The 20,624-nt window shown below is 48.9% G+C and overlaps 1 protein-coding gene across 1 annotated transcript in view; it reads left to right on the top strand.

Annotated features, from left to right (window-relative positions):
• The window catches only part of Csmd2 (CUB and Sushi multiple domains 2), a 574,744-nt gene extending 557,326 nt beyond the window's left edge, over window positions 1-17,418 (top strand). Inside the window, exons 61-71 of the mRNA XM_029476560.1 lie at window positions 1,214-1,387; window positions 1,689-1,762; window positions 4,401-4,512; window positions 5,022-5,201; window positions 7,319-7,384; window positions 10,126-10,287; window positions 12,269-12,381; window positions 14,193-14,280; window positions 15,654-15,792; window positions 16,091-16,306; window positions 17,045-17,418. Of these exons, the coding sequence (XP_029332420.1) occupies window positions 1,214-1,387; window positions 1,689-1,762; window positions 4,401-4,512; window positions 5,022-5,201; window positions 7,319-7,384; window positions 10,126-10,287; window positions 12,269-12,381; window positions 14,193-14,280; window positions 15,654-15,792; window positions 16,091-16,250 (1,268 nt within the window). The 3' untranslated portion in view covers window positions 16,251-16,306; window positions 17,045-17,418. The remainder of the gene's footprint in view (window positions 1-1,213; window positions 1,388-1,688; window positions 1,763-4,400; window positions 4,513-5,021; window positions 5,202-7,318; window positions 7,385-10,125; window positions 10,288-12,268; window positions 12,382-14,192; window positions 14,281-15,653; window positions 15,793-16,090; window positions 16,307-17,044) is intronic.
• Window positions 17,419-20,624: the final 3,206 nt, after the last annotated feature.

Genomic DNA, 20,624 nt, shown 5'->3' with positions numbered 1-20,624 from the left:
CAGCCTCTGAATGTCTGGACTCAATTTTGCTTTTCCTCCTGAAACAAAGATCCGCCTTGCCTGTATATAATCATGAAGGCTGAGGGTGTAGCTCAGTAGTGAAGTGCATGCGTAGTGTGGATGACATTCTGGGCACCGTCCCCAGCACACACACAAAAAAAAACAACAGTGAATTATGCTTATTGCAGAAAAAACAAACAACAGATATGGACAGTAGCTGGGGAGATGACCCAGTCAGCAAAGCAGTGGACAGTAGCTTGGGAGATGACCCAGGCAGCAAAGCAGTTGCCTCAAAAGCCTGGCACCCCATCCCCCAGAAGCCATTTTTTAACAAAAGGTTGAGTGTGGCAACATACACTTGTAATTCTAGTACTGGGAGGCAGAGACAGACAGACAGACAGACAGAACCCCTCGGCTTTCTGGACAGCCAGCTTAACATACAAGTTCTAGGCCAAAGAGAGACCCTGTCTCAAAAAATAATGTAGAGAGTACTGAAAAATGACAGCTGAGATTGTCCTCTGGCTTCCACACACACATACCTGAAGGTAGGCATGCACATGTGCATGTGCATGTGCACGCGCACGCACACACACACACACGCGCACACACACACACACACATACACAGAGAGGGGGGGATTGTACTCTATTTAAAAGTATGAAAATTAAATTTCCCAAACATAACCATAGTTGTAATGATATATGTTCAAGTTCTTTTAAATGGTATTGGATCTTGACACATTTTCATGACCTGTATTTTTGAGAAGCCACCAAGAGCTTTCTAAGCACCTGTGTCTGACAATTCAATACTTACTGATCTGTGCAGTCATTTTAATGGCTTTTAAAACATTTTTATAAATGTGTGTGTGTGTGTGTGTGTGTGTGTGTGTGTGTATGTGTGTGTGTGTGCATACATGCTCAGGTGAATAAGAGCTGGTACCTGTAGAGGCTAAAAGAGGACACTGGACTCCTTGGAGCTGGAGTTGTTAGTGGTTGTGAACCACCTGACCTGGTTACTGGGAACAAAACTCAGGTCCTCTTACCTGAATAAAGGCACTTACCCAGGCATGCCCCCGGTTCCAGGGTTCAAGTGAACCCAGAGGAAAACAGAAAAATAAAACAGAAAGAATGAAAAGAAAAGGCTATAGAAGGGGGTGAAGAAAACTAGGATCTAGAAAGCATCTTGGGCCAACCTTTGTCTCTCATCTTTCCAGCGGTGTTCTGCGGAGACCCAGGGGTTCCCCCTCGAGGGAGGAGAGAGGACCGAGGTTTCTCCTACAGGTCATCTGTGTCCTTCTCCTGCCACGCTCCTCTGGTGCTGGTGGGCTCCCCACGGAGGTTTTGCCAGTCGGACGGGACGTGGAGTGGCACACAGCCCAGCTGCATAGGTGAGAGGGGCTGTGGGCAGTAGCCTGGCTGCTGGACAGCTGTGATGGGGGTAAGTGATGGCTGTCTTCATAGTCTCACTTGTGGAGACAGGGTCCTTCACTGCGCTTCTTAGGACAGAGTGTGGGACAGTGAGAGCTAATTAACTAGGGAATGCAATGTCTACGTGGACCTGAGACAAATGGGAAGCTCAGAAGGTGGGGCCAGGAGGCAGCTGTGTCCCTTCCATGGCCTGCAGATCAGAAGGGGGTGGGCAGTGAATGCGCCAGTGACCCTGTGATCTGTTTCTGTGTTTTGGTCCAGATCCCACGCTGACCACATGTGCAGATCCTGGCATGCCGCAGTTTGGAATACAGAACAGCTCCCAAGGCTACCAGGTAATGTGAGCTCATGCCAGCTTTCTGCTCTTCTGCCTTTCCCTGTCACCATCAGCACCAGAGGCTGCACCAGAGGGAGCAGCTCAAGGGGAGAAGGAGATCTCGGACCCGAAGAGCATCCTTCAGAAATGGAAGGTGCTGGCGTCCATCAGCCAGGCTGACGTGGAACGTGGCAGTGGGTAGAGCCATGAACAGTTCCCAGGAACCCCAGAGTTGGAGCAGAAACCGAAATACCAAAATAAGCAAGACATCCACACTCTAGCCACAGACAGGGCTCATTGGGGCAGTGGAAGCCAGCCAGGGCTAGGCATGAGGCAGGAGCCAGAGGGTCTCCCATCTGCAGGTAGATCTTGCACATCTGCCTCAGAATGAACCCTAAGCAGCCTGGGTGACCCTGAGCAGAGCAAAGGTAGTGGTGAGGACAGGGTACGCTCAGGTCAGGACAGTGAGCTGGGGCCCACGATGGCTGCTGAGCTAACTGGAATGATAGGCTGGGACCTGGTCAACTGGTATGTGTATATACATATACACATACACATACACGTACATGTGTGCATGTGCATACATGCAAATGCACGTGAGATATATATACATATGTATGTACATGCACATGCACGAGAGATTAAATATATATATATATATATATATATATATGCACACATATATTCATATTCTCCTGTTCTCGCCTAGGAAACAAGCTGTCCCAGGTGCTAGGCATTCAGAAGGGATAGGATGAACGTCTGGGGCCCTGCTCTACTGGGCCTGCCTAGCAATAACAGCCAAGCAAGCTAGATCACTTCTAAGAACACAGAATGTCACGTGGTGTCATGTGGAAGGGTGTGAACGGGGTAGGGTGCTGTCTCAGAAATGGGAGTCATGGAAGAGCCCTCCTAAAGGTGACATTTGAACTGTGGGCTTCATGACAAGAGAGCCCACCCAATTCGGGACAGGGCCCCATTCCTGATGGAGTAAATGTCCCCTACACAGGAGCCCTGAGGCAGGGAATGGCTGATCAGGGCGAGGCTAGGGAGGCAGGCCAGCTGGGGTGGGCTGCAGTACCACAGGAGGAGAGGAGCTAGAGAGCTAAACTCAGTCTAAAAGGATCTTGATGCTGACTGGGAAGGTTACACAGACTCAGTAGCCCAAAAGTTCTGCTCATGGAAACATACCCCCAGAAATACTCTTGTACCTGTTACCAAGCAACCCATGTGTTGTGCTCTCAGAATGGATTATTATACAGCTGGGAACATGAATGAATCTCAGATCTACATGACATGGGTGTCATAGAAACATGCCATTGAAGGATAAAGATGCTGTGAATATTAAAACAGTAAAAGCACATTCGCTTATTTCAACATGCATATAACACATACGATAGAATTTTTTTGCAAGGCAAAGAAATTAAAAACACAAATTCAAGATAGCAATTACCAGAGAGGAGCTGAGGAGTGGAACGGGGAGGGAGCTAACAGATGAGCCACCTGGGCCCAGTATTCCAGTCCCCGGGTTGTGTGGTGGCTCCGAATTGCATCATACATAACTTTTGCAAAGACAAAGACATGGGCATCCTGCAGGGCCTGAGGCCAAGTGCGTATTCTGGATCTTATTCTGCCCTTGAAGGCAGTGACTCTGATCCACTATTTCAAATGCCACTCGGGCTGCGGAGTCAAGGACAGAAATCACAGTGGTGCAAAACAGAAGCATGAAGGATGCAGTCGAGGAGACACCCCCACCCCCATCATGACTGGCTGCAAAGAGGGGACAGCATTGTGGGGGAGCAGAGCCTTCGGGATGTATTGTGTTCACCTTGTGCTTCCCTAGAGCCCAGAGGCCCCATGGTAGTATTAGGGGACAAGGGAGGAATCAGACTTAGCTTGAGGGTTTTGATTTCGCCAACTAGGCAGAGAAATGTGCCCAGTTTGTAGAACCAAATGAGAAAGGCTGAGAGAACAGGTTGGATGTGGAAGAAACCGGTGTAACGAAGAGCGCTGCCTTGAGTCTGAATCTGACTTTGTTGGTATAAGGACCCATGACTGTTGGAGCTGGGAGATGTTACAGTCTGAATTGCATTGTGGGAAACTGACCTGTCCTTTAAGCCAAATGAACAGAAGAGGCCAGTGACTCTTGGAGGATAGAAATGAGGACACAGCCAAACAAGAGAAGGCAGCAGTTCTGTCTGACAGAGTTTTCCAAAGCACAGATTCTCCACATTCGTAAAGGTGGCAGGTCTCCAGTTCTTAGAATGTCATTTCACAGAAAGATCGTTTAGTTTTGCACAGTTATTCACATTTTATAAAATGCTTTCAACTCCACCATCACATTTCAATGTCACAGATTTCCAGTGCCATTCTGGCACAGCAGCCACCCCCACTTTATGCTCAGGGAGACTGGGGTTCAGTGTTCCTTTCAAGGAGGAAATGCTCACCCTAGAAGTGTGACATGCCCAGTGAGGGCACTGATCCGATCACAAGGCATCCTTTCAGTCAGTCCCAAAGGACCAATAGGACTCAGCCAGGAGAGAAGTTTCATAGTGCCAACAGAGGCAACAGCCTGAGTTGGAGTTCTCCCCTGGGAAGTAAGTGACAGTGAGACACTGCTAGGTGGAAGGTGACATGGGACACTTCTGTCCTTGCGGCAGGTTGGGAGCACGGTGCTATTCCGTTGTCAGAAAGGTTACCTGCTTCAGGGATCCACCACCAGGACCTGCCTTCCCAACCTGACCTGGAGTGGAACCCCACCTGACTGTGTCCGTGAGTGCCACCCCCCCACCTGACCCCACACTTCATCCTCCGGCCCAGGATGGAGTGGTGGGATGTGTTCCCATCAGGACCAGTGTTGAGCTCTCTATAGTACTTGCCTCTTGGGGCATCACAGATGTTTCTACACAAAAGCCTTTCTGGAATTTGAAGGTCATCCTTAGACCTTAGCAAAGAATTAAGTAATCGAGAGCCATTGAGAACTATGAACTATAGAGGGGCAGGGTCGCGGAAACATTGCAGACATTAGTCATGTGCTTAGTGTTGCAGATTGAGGTTCTCCATGACCGGCTAAGCCATCATACTAAAATATTCCTAAAGATCTTGAATGTGAACTTGCAAAGAAGTGAAGAAGAGGGAGCCAGGCATGAAAGGGCAGAGATGGGAAGGAACAGGGTTCTACATAGGGTTGGGGGTGGAAGAGAGGCCCCTCAAATATGTCTGCTGCATCTTCAAATCCCAGACTCCTCGGGCCTAACGTTGTCTTTGCTCTCATCACCCAGCCCACCACTGCAAACAACCAGAGACGCCCACACACGCCAATGTCGGGGCCCTGGACCTGCCATCCATGGGTTACACACTCATCTACTCCTGCCAGGAGGGCTTCTCCCTCCGGGGTGGCTCTGAGCACCGTACCTGCAAAGCCGACGGCAGCTGGACAGGCAAACCGCCCGTCTGCCTGGGTGAGCCAGCCCTTTCTAGGGCGGGAGCTATGGAGGAAGGGGTTGGCAGGCTCTGAGCAGGACCAGGAAGAAGTCAACCCCTGCTTCTGACTGAAGTGTGGCTGAGGCAGGAGACCACTTCAGAACTGCTCACACAAGTTCATGTTGACCCCACCGCCTGCCGCCACGTATGCAAACACACACCATCCCTTTCACTTAAGCAAGCATGCGGCGTCCTGCCCAGATCCTCCTAGCAGGCCTGAAGAGTGCCTGACTTTATAATCTCCTCCTGTTAGCCTTACTATCACCCTGCCAGGCCTGTCCTGGGCATGGGGTGTTTGTCTGTCCTAAGGAGTTCACAACAAAGCACATTATCATGTTACAGGCATGATCTGTGCCCCAGGGTCACTTGCCAGAGTCTCCAGGCCCATCACAGAGGGAAATGGGAATAAAGACATTCTGAGACAGCACTGTCAGGGTGGGAATGGACGAGAGAGCTGAGAGAAAAGCCCCAAAGCCCTGTCCAGTAGCACCATGGCCCTGCGGAGGTCATTTACACAGCACCAGCCTCTCCCGCGTGGAGAGTGAAGCAAGGCTCTTCCTGACCACGCTCTCCCGGGTGTGTGGAACCCAGGCAGGGAAAGGATTCTAGTCCTTCTCTGTCAGCCATTTCCTTCCTCACACTCACCCTGGTGTCACTTTCTGCAGTCTCTACTCTCCTGACACACTTGGTATTTAAAATTTGTTGTCATGTTAATATGTCACCACCATATGTGGAAGACTTAGAAATAATGAATGCTTGAAAGAGACACTGATCATCCTAACCGGATCGGTGGAACTAACGACCCCTTAAGGAGCCAAGGGATGCACTGAATGCTGGGAATGAGGAGGAAGGCCACTGAAGGGGAGGGCGGGAGCCAGGGAGGACTGCCTCCGGAATGTCGTGTGTGGTATATGGTATGGTATGTGTTTGTGGTGGGGGTATATGGTGTGTTGGGGATGAGTATGGTGTGTGTGAGATATCTGGTGTGTGTGTATATGTTTATTGTGAAGTTGTGTGTGTGCGTGTGTGCACATGCTTATTGTGAGGTTTGTGTGTGAGAGTGTTTATTGTGAGTTTTGTATGTGTGTGTGTGGTATTTGATATATGTATGTAGCATATATGGTGTGGGTTATGTGTGGGAGAAAAAAAGAGAAAAGATGGTATGGAGGTATAGGGTGTGTTGTGTGTGTGATACATGGTGTAGTGTGTGTGTTATATGTGGTATGAAGTATATGTGTGAGAGATATAGTATGGGGGTATATGGTGTGTGTGAAAAAGAGAGAGAGAGTATGAGTATGTATGATATGCAGTGTCAGGTGTGTATGCGAGAGAGAGAGAGAGAGAGAGAGAGAGAGAGAGAGAGAGAGAGAGAGAGAGAGAGAGAGAGGAGAGAGAGAAATGGTGTGGGCTGTGTATCTGGGGTGTATATTGTGGTATGAGGTATATGGTATGGGATGTGTGTGTAGTAAGTGGTATGAGAATGTGTGGTATATGGTATGGTATAGATATGGCATATGTGTGGATATGTGTAAGCTGTGGTATGAGGTGTGTATGGTATAGTGTATATGTGTGTGGGGTGTGTGTGTGTATCATGGAGTGTGAGTGTTTATGTTCACACAAGTCAAGGACAGAGAGGTTGGCTGGGTATCATGGGCACCGTGAACTGCGCTGCAGTGAACCCAAGCATGAGGCTCATCTCTAGCATGGTAGATTCAGTTCCTTTGGGATACACCCAGGAGTGGGATTGCTGGATCAGATGATAATTCTATTTTTAGTTGTCCTTAACTATTTCAAGATCATGCCAGGTTCTGCTGTCCTTACCTAATACAGTAACAAAGAACGGCATAAATACGTACATCTCTGTGCTTCGTCTGATACTCCAGTAGCTGTGACTGACGTGTCTGATTCCCTCGTTTGTCTGTGCACCATGCTTTTCTGAGATGGGTGTGTAACATCACTATCCTCGTAGGAGAGGATGAGGCCAGGGCATGACCTGAGAGCATCTTCACCTAACTTCAGGCAGGCGGCCATCATCAGTTTCCCTCCACAGAGTGAACCAGAGGCTGACCCTATTTCTTCCCCTTGCCTTTCCCAGCAGAGGTCCGGCCCAGCGGGAGACCCATCAACACAGCCCGGGAGCCTCTGCTCACCCAAGCCTCAGGTAGGCAGAGTCCAGACTGCTGGCTCACGAAACTGGTGCCGCCTCTGCCATGCAGTTAGCCAGTTTCAAGCACACAGGTCCCATGCCCAGTGGGAAGGAATGGAGACCCTCCACAGACACCAAGACAATTCCCTGCTAGCTCCTAAGACAGGCAACATCAGGAGGAAGGGAGCCTTAATGAGATGCTTCATCAGAAGAGAAAGCCCAGGCCCTCAGAAAAGTGACTGCAACCCTGAGCTCTGGAATCCCTGGGTCGTGCCGCCCCTCCTGGCACAGTCCCCACCAGTGTGTGCTCACAAACCCAGAGACTCTACTCCTTCTCGGGGAGCTCATTGGTCACTGGAACCTCTTCAAAATGTCTTTAAGAATGTCACATCCAGAACTGCACACAGAACCACAGGTGCAGTTTGGCCAATGCAAAATTATTACAAATTCTGATGTCCTATGTTGGACCTTCAACTTTTATTACCATGCTTGTTAGATTTCCACTGCTGTAACAAAGACTGTATCCAATCCAATTAGGAAGACAAAATGTTTATTTTAATTCATGGTTCTGGTGATGAATCCGGGACTGGTTGGCTTTGAGGCTGGCAGTGGGGTGGTAAATGTCCTGGTGGGAACACACACGGTGGAGAAAGCCCACTCACCTCACAGTTGCATGAGAGAAAAAAGGGGAAGATAAAGTGACCGGGGCTGCACAATTCCCTTCAGTGGAATGTCCTACTGACCTAAAACCTCCTGCCCCACCTCCTAAAGTTTCCACTACCTACCCTCCACCTCCCACCTCCCAAGAGTGTCATGCTGGGGACTAAGCTTTATAGTGGAACCTTCCAGATCCAAACGGTACTGTACCTCGGCATGTATGTTAAAGTTCTATAGATTGGGTTCAGGGGACATTTTAGTCCTTGACCAGCTATGTCTGTTGGCAATTGAGCGTCACGTCAATTAAATACTGTTGTTAGGTTGAATAGGGAGGGGAAACCTTGCCTTAAGGCAGAGACTCTCAACTTCCCTAATGCTGCAACCCCTCAATTCAGTTTCTCATGTTGTGATGACCCCCGACCATAAAATCATTTCATTGCTACTTCATAACTGTAATTTTGCTACTGTTGTGAATGGCAATGTAAATATCTGATATGCAGGATATCTAATATGTAGATATGCAGGATATCTAATATGTAGATATGCAGGATATCTAATATGCAATCCCCAAAGGGTCATAACTCACCGTTTTTAGAACCACTGCCTAAGAAAGCTGCTACAGAGATGAATGGTTTGGGAGCCACACTTGCCAGGGAGCAGGGAGCTTCTACCCACTCACACTGTATATGTTATTGGAAGTACTGGAGTATTTAACCATTGTAGCATTGAAGACCTAGAGGGACCCTGATGAGCAGGTGGAATGGCCCCCACTAGCAGAATAGAGCTGCAGCCCCCAAGTGAGGAAGATGGTCTCTGGTACCTGATGAAGCCAGCACACATGGATGAAGGTTCTACGGAGGCACCACTTGACTATTCTATGTCCAATGCATTGTGCAGTTCTCTTCTGCAATGCTACTTTGCCATTGGTTTGTGGAGTGCAACCTACAGTCTTGGCAGCAGATTGGGTTATCTGAGGATGCCAATGAGACCCCTTTGGTCGACAACTTCTGGTATTGAAAGCTTCATTTGGTGACAAGAGATGGCCAGTTGGGACTCTGTGTTCCCCCATTACAGGGCAAATTCATTTAGATTGCTTTCATATCTGGATGTAGTTTGGAAAGTTTCTATTGTATTAGGTTTCCACACTCCCCCTCAGGTGGCCCTTAACTTTAGCTGTCTCTTCCTGTATCTCCTCCCTCATCCCCACTTGATCCTCCCATTCCAAACCTCCATCCATCCATAATTACCTGTTCTATTTTCTTTTCTAGGGAGCTCTATCTGTCCCCCAAGTCCTGGTCCATTCTCTATACCTAATCTTTGTGATTCTGACTTAGTTATCGTTGACTTAACAGCTATTATCTACATAGAAGCAAATATATTTACATTGCATTCTTAGGCACATGTATGTGAAGCACAATATGAAGTTACCCTTTGCGTGTATACTGTAACATTATTACATGAAGCTAATTAACACACATCACCTCACTTTGAATATTTCAAATACGTTTTTTAGCATGTTTAAAATATACTGTATATTATTATTAACCAAAGTCGGACACTGGGCAGTAGTCACTAATGTTCTTCCTGACCGGCTGGAAATTTGTCCCCTTTGACCATGTGTCTACACCCCCAACCCCACTTCTCTCCACTCCCTGCTTCTAAAGTGTGACATTTTAACTTGGTCTGTAAGTGACACCTCACAATAACTTTCCTCCCTCTGGCTTATTTCTTGTAGCATCACGTCCCCCAAGTTCGTCCATGTTATCGCAAAGCAAAGGATTTTCCTCTTTGAGGGGTGAATGGTATTTCATAGTTCAGTCCATTTTCTTTTTCCATCCACCCACAGACACTGCAGTTGTCATAATTTGACAGCTGCGAGTAGTTGCAATGAAGGTGGGCATACAGATGTCCCTTCAATATGCCAGTTTCCATTCCCTCCACCAGTACTCTAAGACATAAGAGGACCCCACAGTCACCAGAGCGCCTTACCACCACCCCCACATCAGACACGAGTCTTCATCTATAATCAGTCATCAGGTTGTCTGTCCCTGGCTGTCCCAACATTCCAAGTCTAACTCACACCTTCTCGATCCCTCCAGTTCCAGGGGATGTTTTTGCCAAGAACTCCTTATGGAAAGGGGCCTATGAATACCAGGGGAAGAAGCAGCCAGCCATGCTTAGAGTCACCGGCTTCCAGGTAGCCAACAGCAAGGTCAACGCCACCATGATCGACCACAGTGGGGTGGAACTGCATTTGGCAGGTAAGGAAGCAACAATGTGTCTGAGAGCAGGGCAGGCTCAGGGGTGACAGTCACACACTTCAGCTGGGATGAATCAGGTCACTGCATCATAGGGTCAGGTGGGGCTCAGCCTGTCAGTCAGGAAAGAGAGGGTGTCTACTCATCCGGCCCATGGACTAACGGCAACCCTGGTAACTCAAACATGAAGAACTCCCTCAAAGGAAAGAGAAACAGCCTGAGGACTGAGCCAAAGGTAGAAGCAGGGGATCCCCAGCAGCCCAAGTACAATCAATACACTAAAGAAAGGAGCCGGCTGTGGTGGCTCAGACCATTAACACCAGCACTCAGGAGACAGAGGCAGGCAGATATCTGTGAGTTCGAGGCCAGCCTGCTCTACATAGTGAGTTCCAGGACAGTCAGAGCAAATAGTGAGACCCTGTTTCAAAAAAGAGACAGAGACAGAGAGACCAACTACCAAAAAAAAAAAAAAAAAAAAACAAATAAATTAACTAAATAAAAATACTTTTCAAGCATAATCAGAATGAAAAGCAAACACAAAATGTGATTTCTCACAAACTCCAAATCCCACCATAGTCTAAACAGTTCCAGGGAAGGCTGGGCAAGTCCTAGCAAGACCCTTGAAAATTACCGTATTCTTGGATATTTTTGCCATATGAAATAGAAACAGAAAAAAATTATAAAATTATAAACAATGTTCACTTCAAAATTATATTTATATTACAAAAAGCTAAAAACAGAGCATTTCCACAGAATAAAATGTAAGTGGTTTCATCATATCACATCTCCAAGATAAAAAAAAATACCACTTTGAGGGCTGGGGAAATGGCTTGGTGGTTAAGAGCACTCGCTACTCTTGAGGAAGACCCAAGTTTGGTTCTCAGCACCCACATGTAGGCAGCTCCTTCTGGTCTTCACAGACACCTGCACATATATGCATGCACCCATACACACACACACACACACACACGTATATGTATATGTATAATGATAAATGAAACTTTAAAACAAATGCCAGTTTAGTAGTGAATATACCCATCAGAATACATTGTACCTCCAAGTTTTAAAGTAATAAAAACTATATTCATAAGAAAGAAAACGCATTCCACAAAAGCATCCACAGCAGCAATTTCCTTTCTATTGGCACTTTAAAATCATGTGTAGTTGTGGGCACCACCGTAAGTTACCGTGGTAACTAGTAAGACCAGAAGAGATCTCTTTTTATCTTCAAGCATCCCTTTGTAAAGTTTGTTCAGGTTTCAACTTTTGTGTAATCAGAAAACAAGTATTTTCTTGACTAGACAGATGAATTGCTGAATGAATGAATTAACTTCCATACGCACAGCCCATGTGTGATCATGCCCCCCCCATACACACAGTCCTATTCACTCATTTGTTCTGATAAAAGACACACGCTCCTACCTGTGTATGCTCTTCTGTGTTCATGGACTTGTAAACAAACGTTCCTATGCATTGGTGTTCAGATCAAAATATACAAAATCATATTCCATCTTAAAACCTCTAAATTGTATGTACATATGTATGTATATATGTGTTTGTTTGTTTATGTGCATGTACACATGCCACACAACATGTGTGTGGGCATCAGCGGGCAGCTTTCCAGAGGATGTTCTCTCCTCCTGCCGCATGGATCTTAGCAATGGAGCTCCATCATTAAGCCCGTTGGCAGGTGCCGTGTCTCACGGAGCCATTTCACCAGTCCCACAAAAATCATACTTTTGCTCAAACATATAAAAACCGAATCACAGCCTTTAGCTATTCAGTTATGAGCATGCATCTTCACATTCCTGCACACACTCACGTTCAACCACATACAAGCACATGCACCAACATGTGTGCAGGGGACATTTACACCAGTGTCCACACCAGAGTGTCACACAGACAGCCACGCCCATGACACCCACAGATGTGGATTTTGAGAACTTTCATAGAGTTGCAAATATAACCTACTTTCTTTCTCTAGGAAACTATAAAAAGGAAGATTTCCGCCTCCTGCTTCAAGTCTACCAGGTCACGGGGCCTGTGGAGAGCTTTGTGAATAAGTTCAAAGATGACCACTGGGCGTTAGATGGCCATGTAAGTGAGGCTGATTGCTCTTCACCAGGTCTTGCACCCCAACCCTGTTCCCAGACTCCTTGCAGAGAAAGGACATTGGGGTGTGGGAACTACTGAAGTTGCCTGGAAACCTGGGGAGTCCTGGTCAGCTGATGGACTGGGAAAAGTGGGGCTCAAAGAGGTTTGAAGACTCAGAGTCAAGGTCTGAGACAACTGTGTGATCTCCACAGTCAGCACAGGAAGCAGGAAGCAGGGGGTCGGGAGTATGAGAGTGAAGGTCATGGTGCCACGGGTGTGGCCCGGGAGAAGGTGAATCCCCAGTGACTCCCTGGGATGTGTGCTCAAGCTGGAGTCAGCACAGCTTGGGAGTCCAGGACACAGAAGAGAGAGGCAGGGATCTCTTGAATGCCTTTGTGGGGAATATATACATTGTAGAGTATTCACAAAGTAGCAACAGTCCCTAGTGACGGTCATGTGCAGGTCCCTTCTGATTTCAAAAAGGAGCGCTGAGCATGGAATCACCTATCACAGCCCCTGCATTACTGTCTTTGACCCCCTAGAGGAAAGACAGAATGGGAAAAGAACAAATGATCTAATGGGCTGGGGTAGCAAAGCTGAAGACAGAGCTAGCTGGTGGAGTGCTGTGGCTGGGAGAGTCTGCTTGGTAGACCCACAAGGAGAAGCCACATCGCTTCTCCAGGGGCTGGAGCCTGCATATCGTTCCCTGCTGTACCCGGGATGTCTGTGGATCCCTTGGGGATCCGGTTCTGGTATTAGCAGCAGTCCAAAAGCTGAGAATGAATAAATGATTCAATAGTGACAGGAACAAGTGGTTCAACCAGGCCAGGAGGGTCAGCAGATGTACATAGACAAGGCTCAAAGCTGGGACCCGGAGTGGGAAGTGCAGGCCAAGGGAGGGGAAGGATAAAGCTGTGGGTCCGGGAGCAGCTGGCAACCATTGGGGTCCCTTCTTCAGCAGACCAGGATCTATCTGAGGGAACGTGTGAAGACACTAGAGAAAGGGTACCCCTGGAGCTGGAGCGTGGGTTTTGGGGGTACACCTGCAGCATCCTCAAAGCATACTCCAGCTGCTAAGAGGACAGGCCAGCTGTTGGAACATCAGGAGGGTCAGGTGCAGGGGGATGCCAACGAATTATGTCCCAGCCATCACCTCAGAAACCAACATCCCCTGGAACAGCCAGGAACTCTCCAGAATATGTTCACTCTGCCAGGCTCATCTCTTCCCTCACAACTCTGCTGGCAGTCCGCAAGTCAGTTTTCATCACAGTTTCCTCTTATGATTCCATGTGCCCAAAGCCTACTAAAAGATTGAGATGAGGACATCACTGTGTCACTCGGACCTCACGGTGTGTGTTGTACATGACATCCCACGGATGGGAACTGAAGCACAACACAGTGTGAGCAGCAGAAAATGAAGAACACAGACTGCGTCTCACACCTCAGCTCCCAGCGCTGGGGAGTTGTAGCCAGGAGGAACAGCAGTTTGTGGCCATCTTTGGCAATATATAGAAGTTCAAGACCTGCCTAGGTTACTTGAGATCTCGCCTCAAAACTCCAGAAAAAGAGAAAAAAAACACACTTCTCCCTCTACACACACACACACACACACACACCCCTCACATCTAGTAGGTATCCCAGCTCTGCCAACTGACACACACATGCCAGCTATGCTCTGGCCTGGCAGGAGTTCCAGATTGTTCTAACATGCCTTGTTTCCCCCTCTCTCTCCCTCCCTCCTTCCTCCTCTATCCCCATCTCCCTCCCCCACTTTCTCCCCATATCTCTCCTCCTGCCCATTTCTGCTGTTACAGGTTTCCTCGGAGTCTTCTGGAGGCACCTTTGTCTACCAAGGCTCTGTCAAGGGCCAAGGCTTTGGGCAGTTCGGCTTTCAAAGACTTGGTAACTAGCAGTGTGAGCCGGGGCGGGGGCGGGGGGAGAGAGCTGTATCCTGGGGCAGGAAGGAAACTGATGAATTTAAGTTCATCTGGGCCTGTATTACCTTAAGACTCAGACAGAAGCTGCAGTAGCTCCGAGAACAGATGCTAGACTGGCACTCAGCCTCAGGTTGCCATGCTGGCCATCGGGCACTACGGGCATCACCCCCGCCCAGAGGATCAGGGAGTTGCCGTAGTACCCCTGCATCAGGCTGCCCTTCCCTGTAGCGTCATGGCTTCCTTAGCATTTCCCCAGAGAGCGTGGAGTGCCCTTATGTCACAGACAAAAGACCCAAACGCTAAGGAACTGTTTGTCCTGTCCCAGGATTGGACTCCACACACTTGGGCATGACCACTCCAGAAACAGGTCCTGTCCCAGGGGCTCAGACTCACGTGGAATAGGGTCCTAGCTTCTCAGGAACAACAAAGAAAAGATGGGGACAACCATGTGTCCCTGAAAGCCACCTCTGTATCCCACGTACCATGACCTCCCATTCCCAGGGCCCCTGCCTACCAGGACATCCTCTACCTTCTCCGACAGCTCTCCCCTCCAGAAAGTTCTCTCTTCAGTCAGCTCAGATCTACTCATGGCACCTCTTCCTCTCCACCCCTCCCCACAGCCATCTCAGCTTTGCTCTCAAGGGTCCCACATGTGGCAGTCCTCACACCTCCTGACACAGACCCGGGACCCTCAGTCCAGTAGTCGGAAGATCCCAGCAAACATAGCCAACTCTCTGCTCCCTGTTGACCCCTAGCCCCTCAGCTAGGTGGCCCTTCACAGGGAGCCAATGGAGTGAGTGGCGAGCCTTCATATACCCCAACTCATTCCTGCCATGGCAACCCAACCTCACTGTGAGATATATATACATATATACATACACATATATACACATATACATATATACATATACACACACACATATATACCATGGCTCCACCTGATGAAAGCTTTCATCTAATAACGGGCTTTTATGGCCAAGAAAAGCGTAGAAACTTCAAAAGAACTTCATCCTTTGAAGGTTGTGTTCAGGGATATGATGTCAGGTTCATCTGCTACCTATCTTCCCTGGGACCTCCCCACCCCCAGCCCCCAGGGATAGCTGTGTTCCAGGCACAGTCCTCTGGATACAATGTGACCAGAGGCAAGCTCACATGGGCCTCCAGGGAGTTCTCTGAGAGCTTGTGAGGCAGGCAGCTGCTGTCTGGGCACAGGCTTCTGCCATCTGAGCAAGAGCAGGTGGCAGTACCTGCCACTCTGCAGCAGGGTTGAGTGGCCAGTGGGGAGCATCACCTCAGGGTGAGTCTGTGACTTGAGTGGTATGCTCTGGCACTTTGCAGACCTCAGGCTGTTGGAGTCAGATCCCGAGTCCATCGGCCGGCACTTTGCTTCCAACAGCAGCTCAGTGGCCGCCGCCATCCTGGTGCCTTTCATCGCTCTCATCATCGCCGGCTTCGTCCTCTATCTCTACAAGCACAGGTACTGGGAAGCTGTGACCCAGACCTAGTACCATGAAGGTAGAAACCAGGGAGAACAACTGTATACTCAGACCTAGTACCCTGAAGGCAGAAGCCAGGGAAAGCAACAGTGTACCCAGTTCTAGTACTCTGAAGATGGAGGCCAGGGAGAGCAACTGAGCACCCAGTCCAGCCCAGCCCACCCTACCCGGCAGACTCAGAATAATGTAACCTTTCTAAAGGGAGAAAGGACCCCTCTCCACTCTTGCTTTGGATCCTGTGTCATCTTTGAATTCAAGGTCACTGTCTCCTATTCTCAGGAGAAGACCCAAAGTCCCATTCAATGGCTATGCTGGCCACGAGAACACAAACGTGCGGGCCACATTTGAGAACCCCATGTATGACCGCAACATCCAGCCCACAGACATCATGAGCAACGAGGCGGAGTTCACAGTCAGCACAGTGTGTACTGCGGTATAGCCCCCAGGCCTGGCTGCAGCTGCCACCGCCACTGAGTGCCCCGCCGCCAGCAGCCGGTGAGATTGGGGGGACTGGAGAGGGTGGGAGACAGACCGTCTCTGCAGGGGATACAGTGACCTGTGTACACACTGCTCCTGCACACAGGGGCACCCCACCACCACAGGCATGGAGAGCTGGCCAGTAGTATTAGGACCCTCACTGCAGATGAGAAAACTGAAGTTAAGCACGTGAACATTAACAAATTTGAACAAGGCCACGTATCTAAGAAGAGTGGGTCAGAATCCAAACTGCAGTAGGAAAGCTGACCCACAAGGGAATAAAAGATATAACCCGAAAGAAGCCAAGCGGGTGTGGCAAACCACCCATTGGGGAAGTAGAGAGAGGAGGTGTCAGGAGCAAGATGGTAGCCAGACTAGTTGATATGTGAAGGGACCAGAATCAACATCTGGCCTCCACATACATGCATGCATGCATGAGCACTGCACTTTGTGTTGTCTGTGCATATGCAAACATGCAGACACCACACACACACACACACACACACATACACATGGGGGTTGGTGGGTAATTAATGCTCTGCCACTGTACACACTCCCTACATGTTCCCATCCCCAGTTGGAGAAGACTAAAATCCAAAAGCAAAAGACAGAACCAACTGATGCCCTTCTGTTCTTTCCTCCTGCTTGGCTTTGCCTCTTTGCCACCCCTCACCCTTCCACTCCTGTTCCCACCCCCACCTCACCTCTCCTTCCTTCCTCTCTTCCACCTACCTGCTGTGGTCTGTTGGTTTCCAGCTCCCCCCAGGGGGCAGGAAGGAGCTCCCCTGAGCACAGCGCCCAGTGCCCATCTTCGTCTGTCCCTCCGCCTACGTCTGCCACTGCTGGGCCTCAGGCCCTTGCCCGCCCTGCCTCCATCCGTGCTCGTCACCCTGGAGAGGACTCCACGATGCCCTGCATTGGGCAGCAGAGGAAGAGGGCTGCAGCTGGAGGGAGGCAGATGGATGCAGACAGCAGAATGAATGATGGGTGTGCACCTGAGCGCACACAGCCTCTCCTTCACTGTGTCCTACAGAAGAGACCACAGAGGCTTAAGAAAGGGAAGTGTGTGTGTGCGTGTGCGTGGGTGCATGGGTGGGTGGGTGTGTGTATTGCGTGTGTGTGAAAGATGCCCTCGACACTGTTCCCCACAAACCCAGAGGAGATGATGAGAAAAGCATCATTACCTCTCAAACCAATGTGTCCCCATGTGTAGGGACATGAAGAATGAGTAAGAAGGTCACATCTCATGGGAGGTAGCATGCAGAAGCCACCTGGCTGCAGGGGTGGCCCCATTTGCACATCGATAGCAAGGATTACCTGGAAGAAAAGGGGGGACATTCTTCAGATATAATTAGGTAATCAATGCAATTGTTTTTTTAACCATAATGACACTGAGTTCTAAGCCCAGTGAATTAAGAAGTTATTTGGGGTCTTGGGCATCTTTGGAAAAGAAGGGTAAAGTCATGGTGGAGTGGGGGATACAGCAGGAATCTGACTCAGGAGCCTGGCATCACATCTGGCTGTCAGCTGACCACAAGAAGAGAAAAAGACCTCTACAGACCAGACAGCACACCCTGGAGAGGACAGGAGCAAACCAGCCCTGGCTCCCAAAAGGTGGCAGCCACCACTTGCTGACTTATTCTCCGTGCCTGACTCTTTATGTGTCACTTCTAGTTCTTCAAACACCACCAAAGCAGGACTCGCTGTTTCCATTCAGGGGTCAGGGAAGATGGACGCATGAGCCACAAAGTACGCCAGATATGTAAACTCGAATCTCTCTGACCCTGACGTCCGCTGCACCTGCTACCAGAATACCCAGGTCTACAGTGGGCACCAAAGGCAGGAAGGGAGGGGAGTCTCAACAAGAGGATATGCGTGTCTAATCTGGATGCTGCCATCTGTGCCTGGGCAGCACCAGATGAAGCACCCAATGCCCCAGCCTCCTGAATTGGTGCTCGCCCCTTGGCTTCCAACAGCCCACAACCACAGCAGAGGACCTGGCAGCTCCTTAATCAAGAGAACGGAGCAAAAATCCCATTCTCTCCAGCTCCTGGCGAGTGTCTCAGAGTCATTTAGGCCAGTGTTTCTCAACCTGTGGATCACGACCCCTTTGTGGGTCAAGTGTCCCTTTCACAGGGGTCACCTAAGACCATCCTGCATATCAGATATTTATACTATAATTCATAACAGTAGCAAAATTACAGTTATGAAAAGGCAACAAAAACAATTTTATGTTGGGGGTCACCATCAGGTGAGGAACTGTATTAAAGGGCAGCAGCAACAGAAAGGTTGAGAACCACTGAATTAGACAATGACACTGTGTTTAGGTCATTAATGAATTCCTTATGAGTGTGGTTGGGAAGCTCGTGAGTTTAGAAATCAACATAATGACATTTAGATTCACCTTTCCCGTGTCTTACGGAAGGTCCCCATGAGCATACACCCCTGCTTCTGTGTGAACCACAGTCTCCAACGCTTGTAGAACATATTGAAATAACAAATAGAATGTGTGTGGGGATGGACGGGGGAGAGCCATGCAGTTCACAGGAACAATTAAAAGAGCTCGATGAGGGACGGGCTGAAGTGAGGGGGTCTCCATTTCCAGCAGGAGCATCAAAGACCGCAAGGGCAGGCCCACTCCTGCCCACACACCCCCTCTGGCCCTCTGGGACTTAGCATCCCTGCATCCAGTGGGAGAGGACCAGTCTAGACAAACTTGTTCATGCCCATTCTGCCCTTGATGATGAATGCAGGAGGTTTTCGGTCTCCTTCACCACTTCTCCCCAGAGCTGGCCCAGTCTGCTCACCCAGCCCTGCCTCCTCCCCTCCCCACTGTGTGTGCTTGGGAGGTTCCAGGAGACACTCAAGGAGCAAAGGTTGGTGGGCACCCAGCATCTGCTGTGTGTCACCCTCTCTCTGGCTTTGGGCACTTTTTCTTCATCCCCAGAGGCTCAGAAGAGAACTAGGCAGATTAAGCCCTTCACCCACCATCCCTGTATCTACCACCTCCATCCCACGAGGAAAAAAAAAAAAGTAAAACAAAAACAAAAAAAAATCTTTTGTACAGAGATATATTTTTATTATACAAAGTTTGTACAGTACCAAAAAAAGACAGAAAAAAAGGTGTACATTTTTTTTTCATTATTGTAGGTAAATGGTGTGGGAGCCTTTTTTTGTAAATGTAATAAAATGTATAAATATGGTTTTCAGAGAGCATCCCGTGCTGTAAATATGTAATCTACACCCCTTCTCGGCTTGTCTGCAGTCTATGCGTTTAATTTATCTCTCCCTGTATATGAGGCTTCCCCTGGGGTTCGGCATTATGGTACTTTCCGGAATTTGAAAGCAATTTTAAATTTTTTGAATTCAAATAAAATATAAATTTTTGCATTGGTTTTCTTACATTTTTACGGCTTCTTTCATGGCTGGGGGGCAGGTGTTTTCTAATGAGGAGGAGATAGAGTTTGGCTGGGACTGTGGAGGTCAGGCTCCACGGATTCCAGGCTGTGGGGGGGTCTTCCGGGTAGGAACAGAGAGCTTGGTGGGAATTAGGAAGTTGCCATCTTATGTGGAAAGCACATCCAGGTTCCCTTCGGCCTCCTGGCCTCGCATCTGCACTGAACTGAGGTCCCACTTCCCCTCGTCAGTGACCCAGTGTAAGCCAGCTTTCCCAGTTTGGGTGAAGGCATTTGGTCTGGTACATAGCATCTGGTATTTACCCTCTAGCCACTGAGAGCCAGCAGGATTGGCTGATCCTTGCCTCTGAACCTCCCTCAGTTTGCCAGGGTTCACGATCAGAAGGTGCCATGGGGGAAACAAGCCCCATTGCAAAGGAGATGGCTCAGAACAGAATTTTGCCCCGGGTTGTCAGAAAGACAGCAGGTAATTTCTCACTGCTCCCAAACACCAGGACAAAGCAAGAGAGAGTTCTATAAATCTAAGGACACAGAGAGAGGAGCAAGCTAACCTATGGTGCCAGAGAACCAAGGCACACCAGTCTCACCACCCCCTCTGCACAAGGGAAGAAGGGACCTGTGGTTTGAATACAAAATGTCTCCCCACTCCCACTGACACATGTGTTTGAACACTTGGTCCTTGGCTAGTGCTTTCAGAAGGTTGTCTGAAATGCAGCCTTGCCGGGAGGAGTAAGTCTGTGGAGGCTGGGCTTAAGGTTTAATAGGAGCCCCTTCCCCCCATTTTCTGACCGCATGCAATGTGACCAGCTGCCTCAGTCCCTGCCATCATGTTTTCCCCACAATGATAAACTGTATCCTCAAACTGTAACCCAAAGCAAAACCTACCTCCCTGAGGCTGCTCCTGTAGAGTTCTCGGTCAC

Source organism: Mus caroli, unplaced genomic scaffold (assembly GCF_978045245.1).
Source record: "Mus caroli unplaced genomic scaffold, Mus_caroli_1 scaffold_6, whole genome shotgun sequence".
NCBI classification, from domain to species: domain Eukaryota; kingdom Metazoa; phylum Chordata; class Mammalia; order Rodentia; family Muridae; genus Mus; species Mus caroli.
This window is presented reverse-complemented; position numbering and strand designations above follow the sequence as displayed.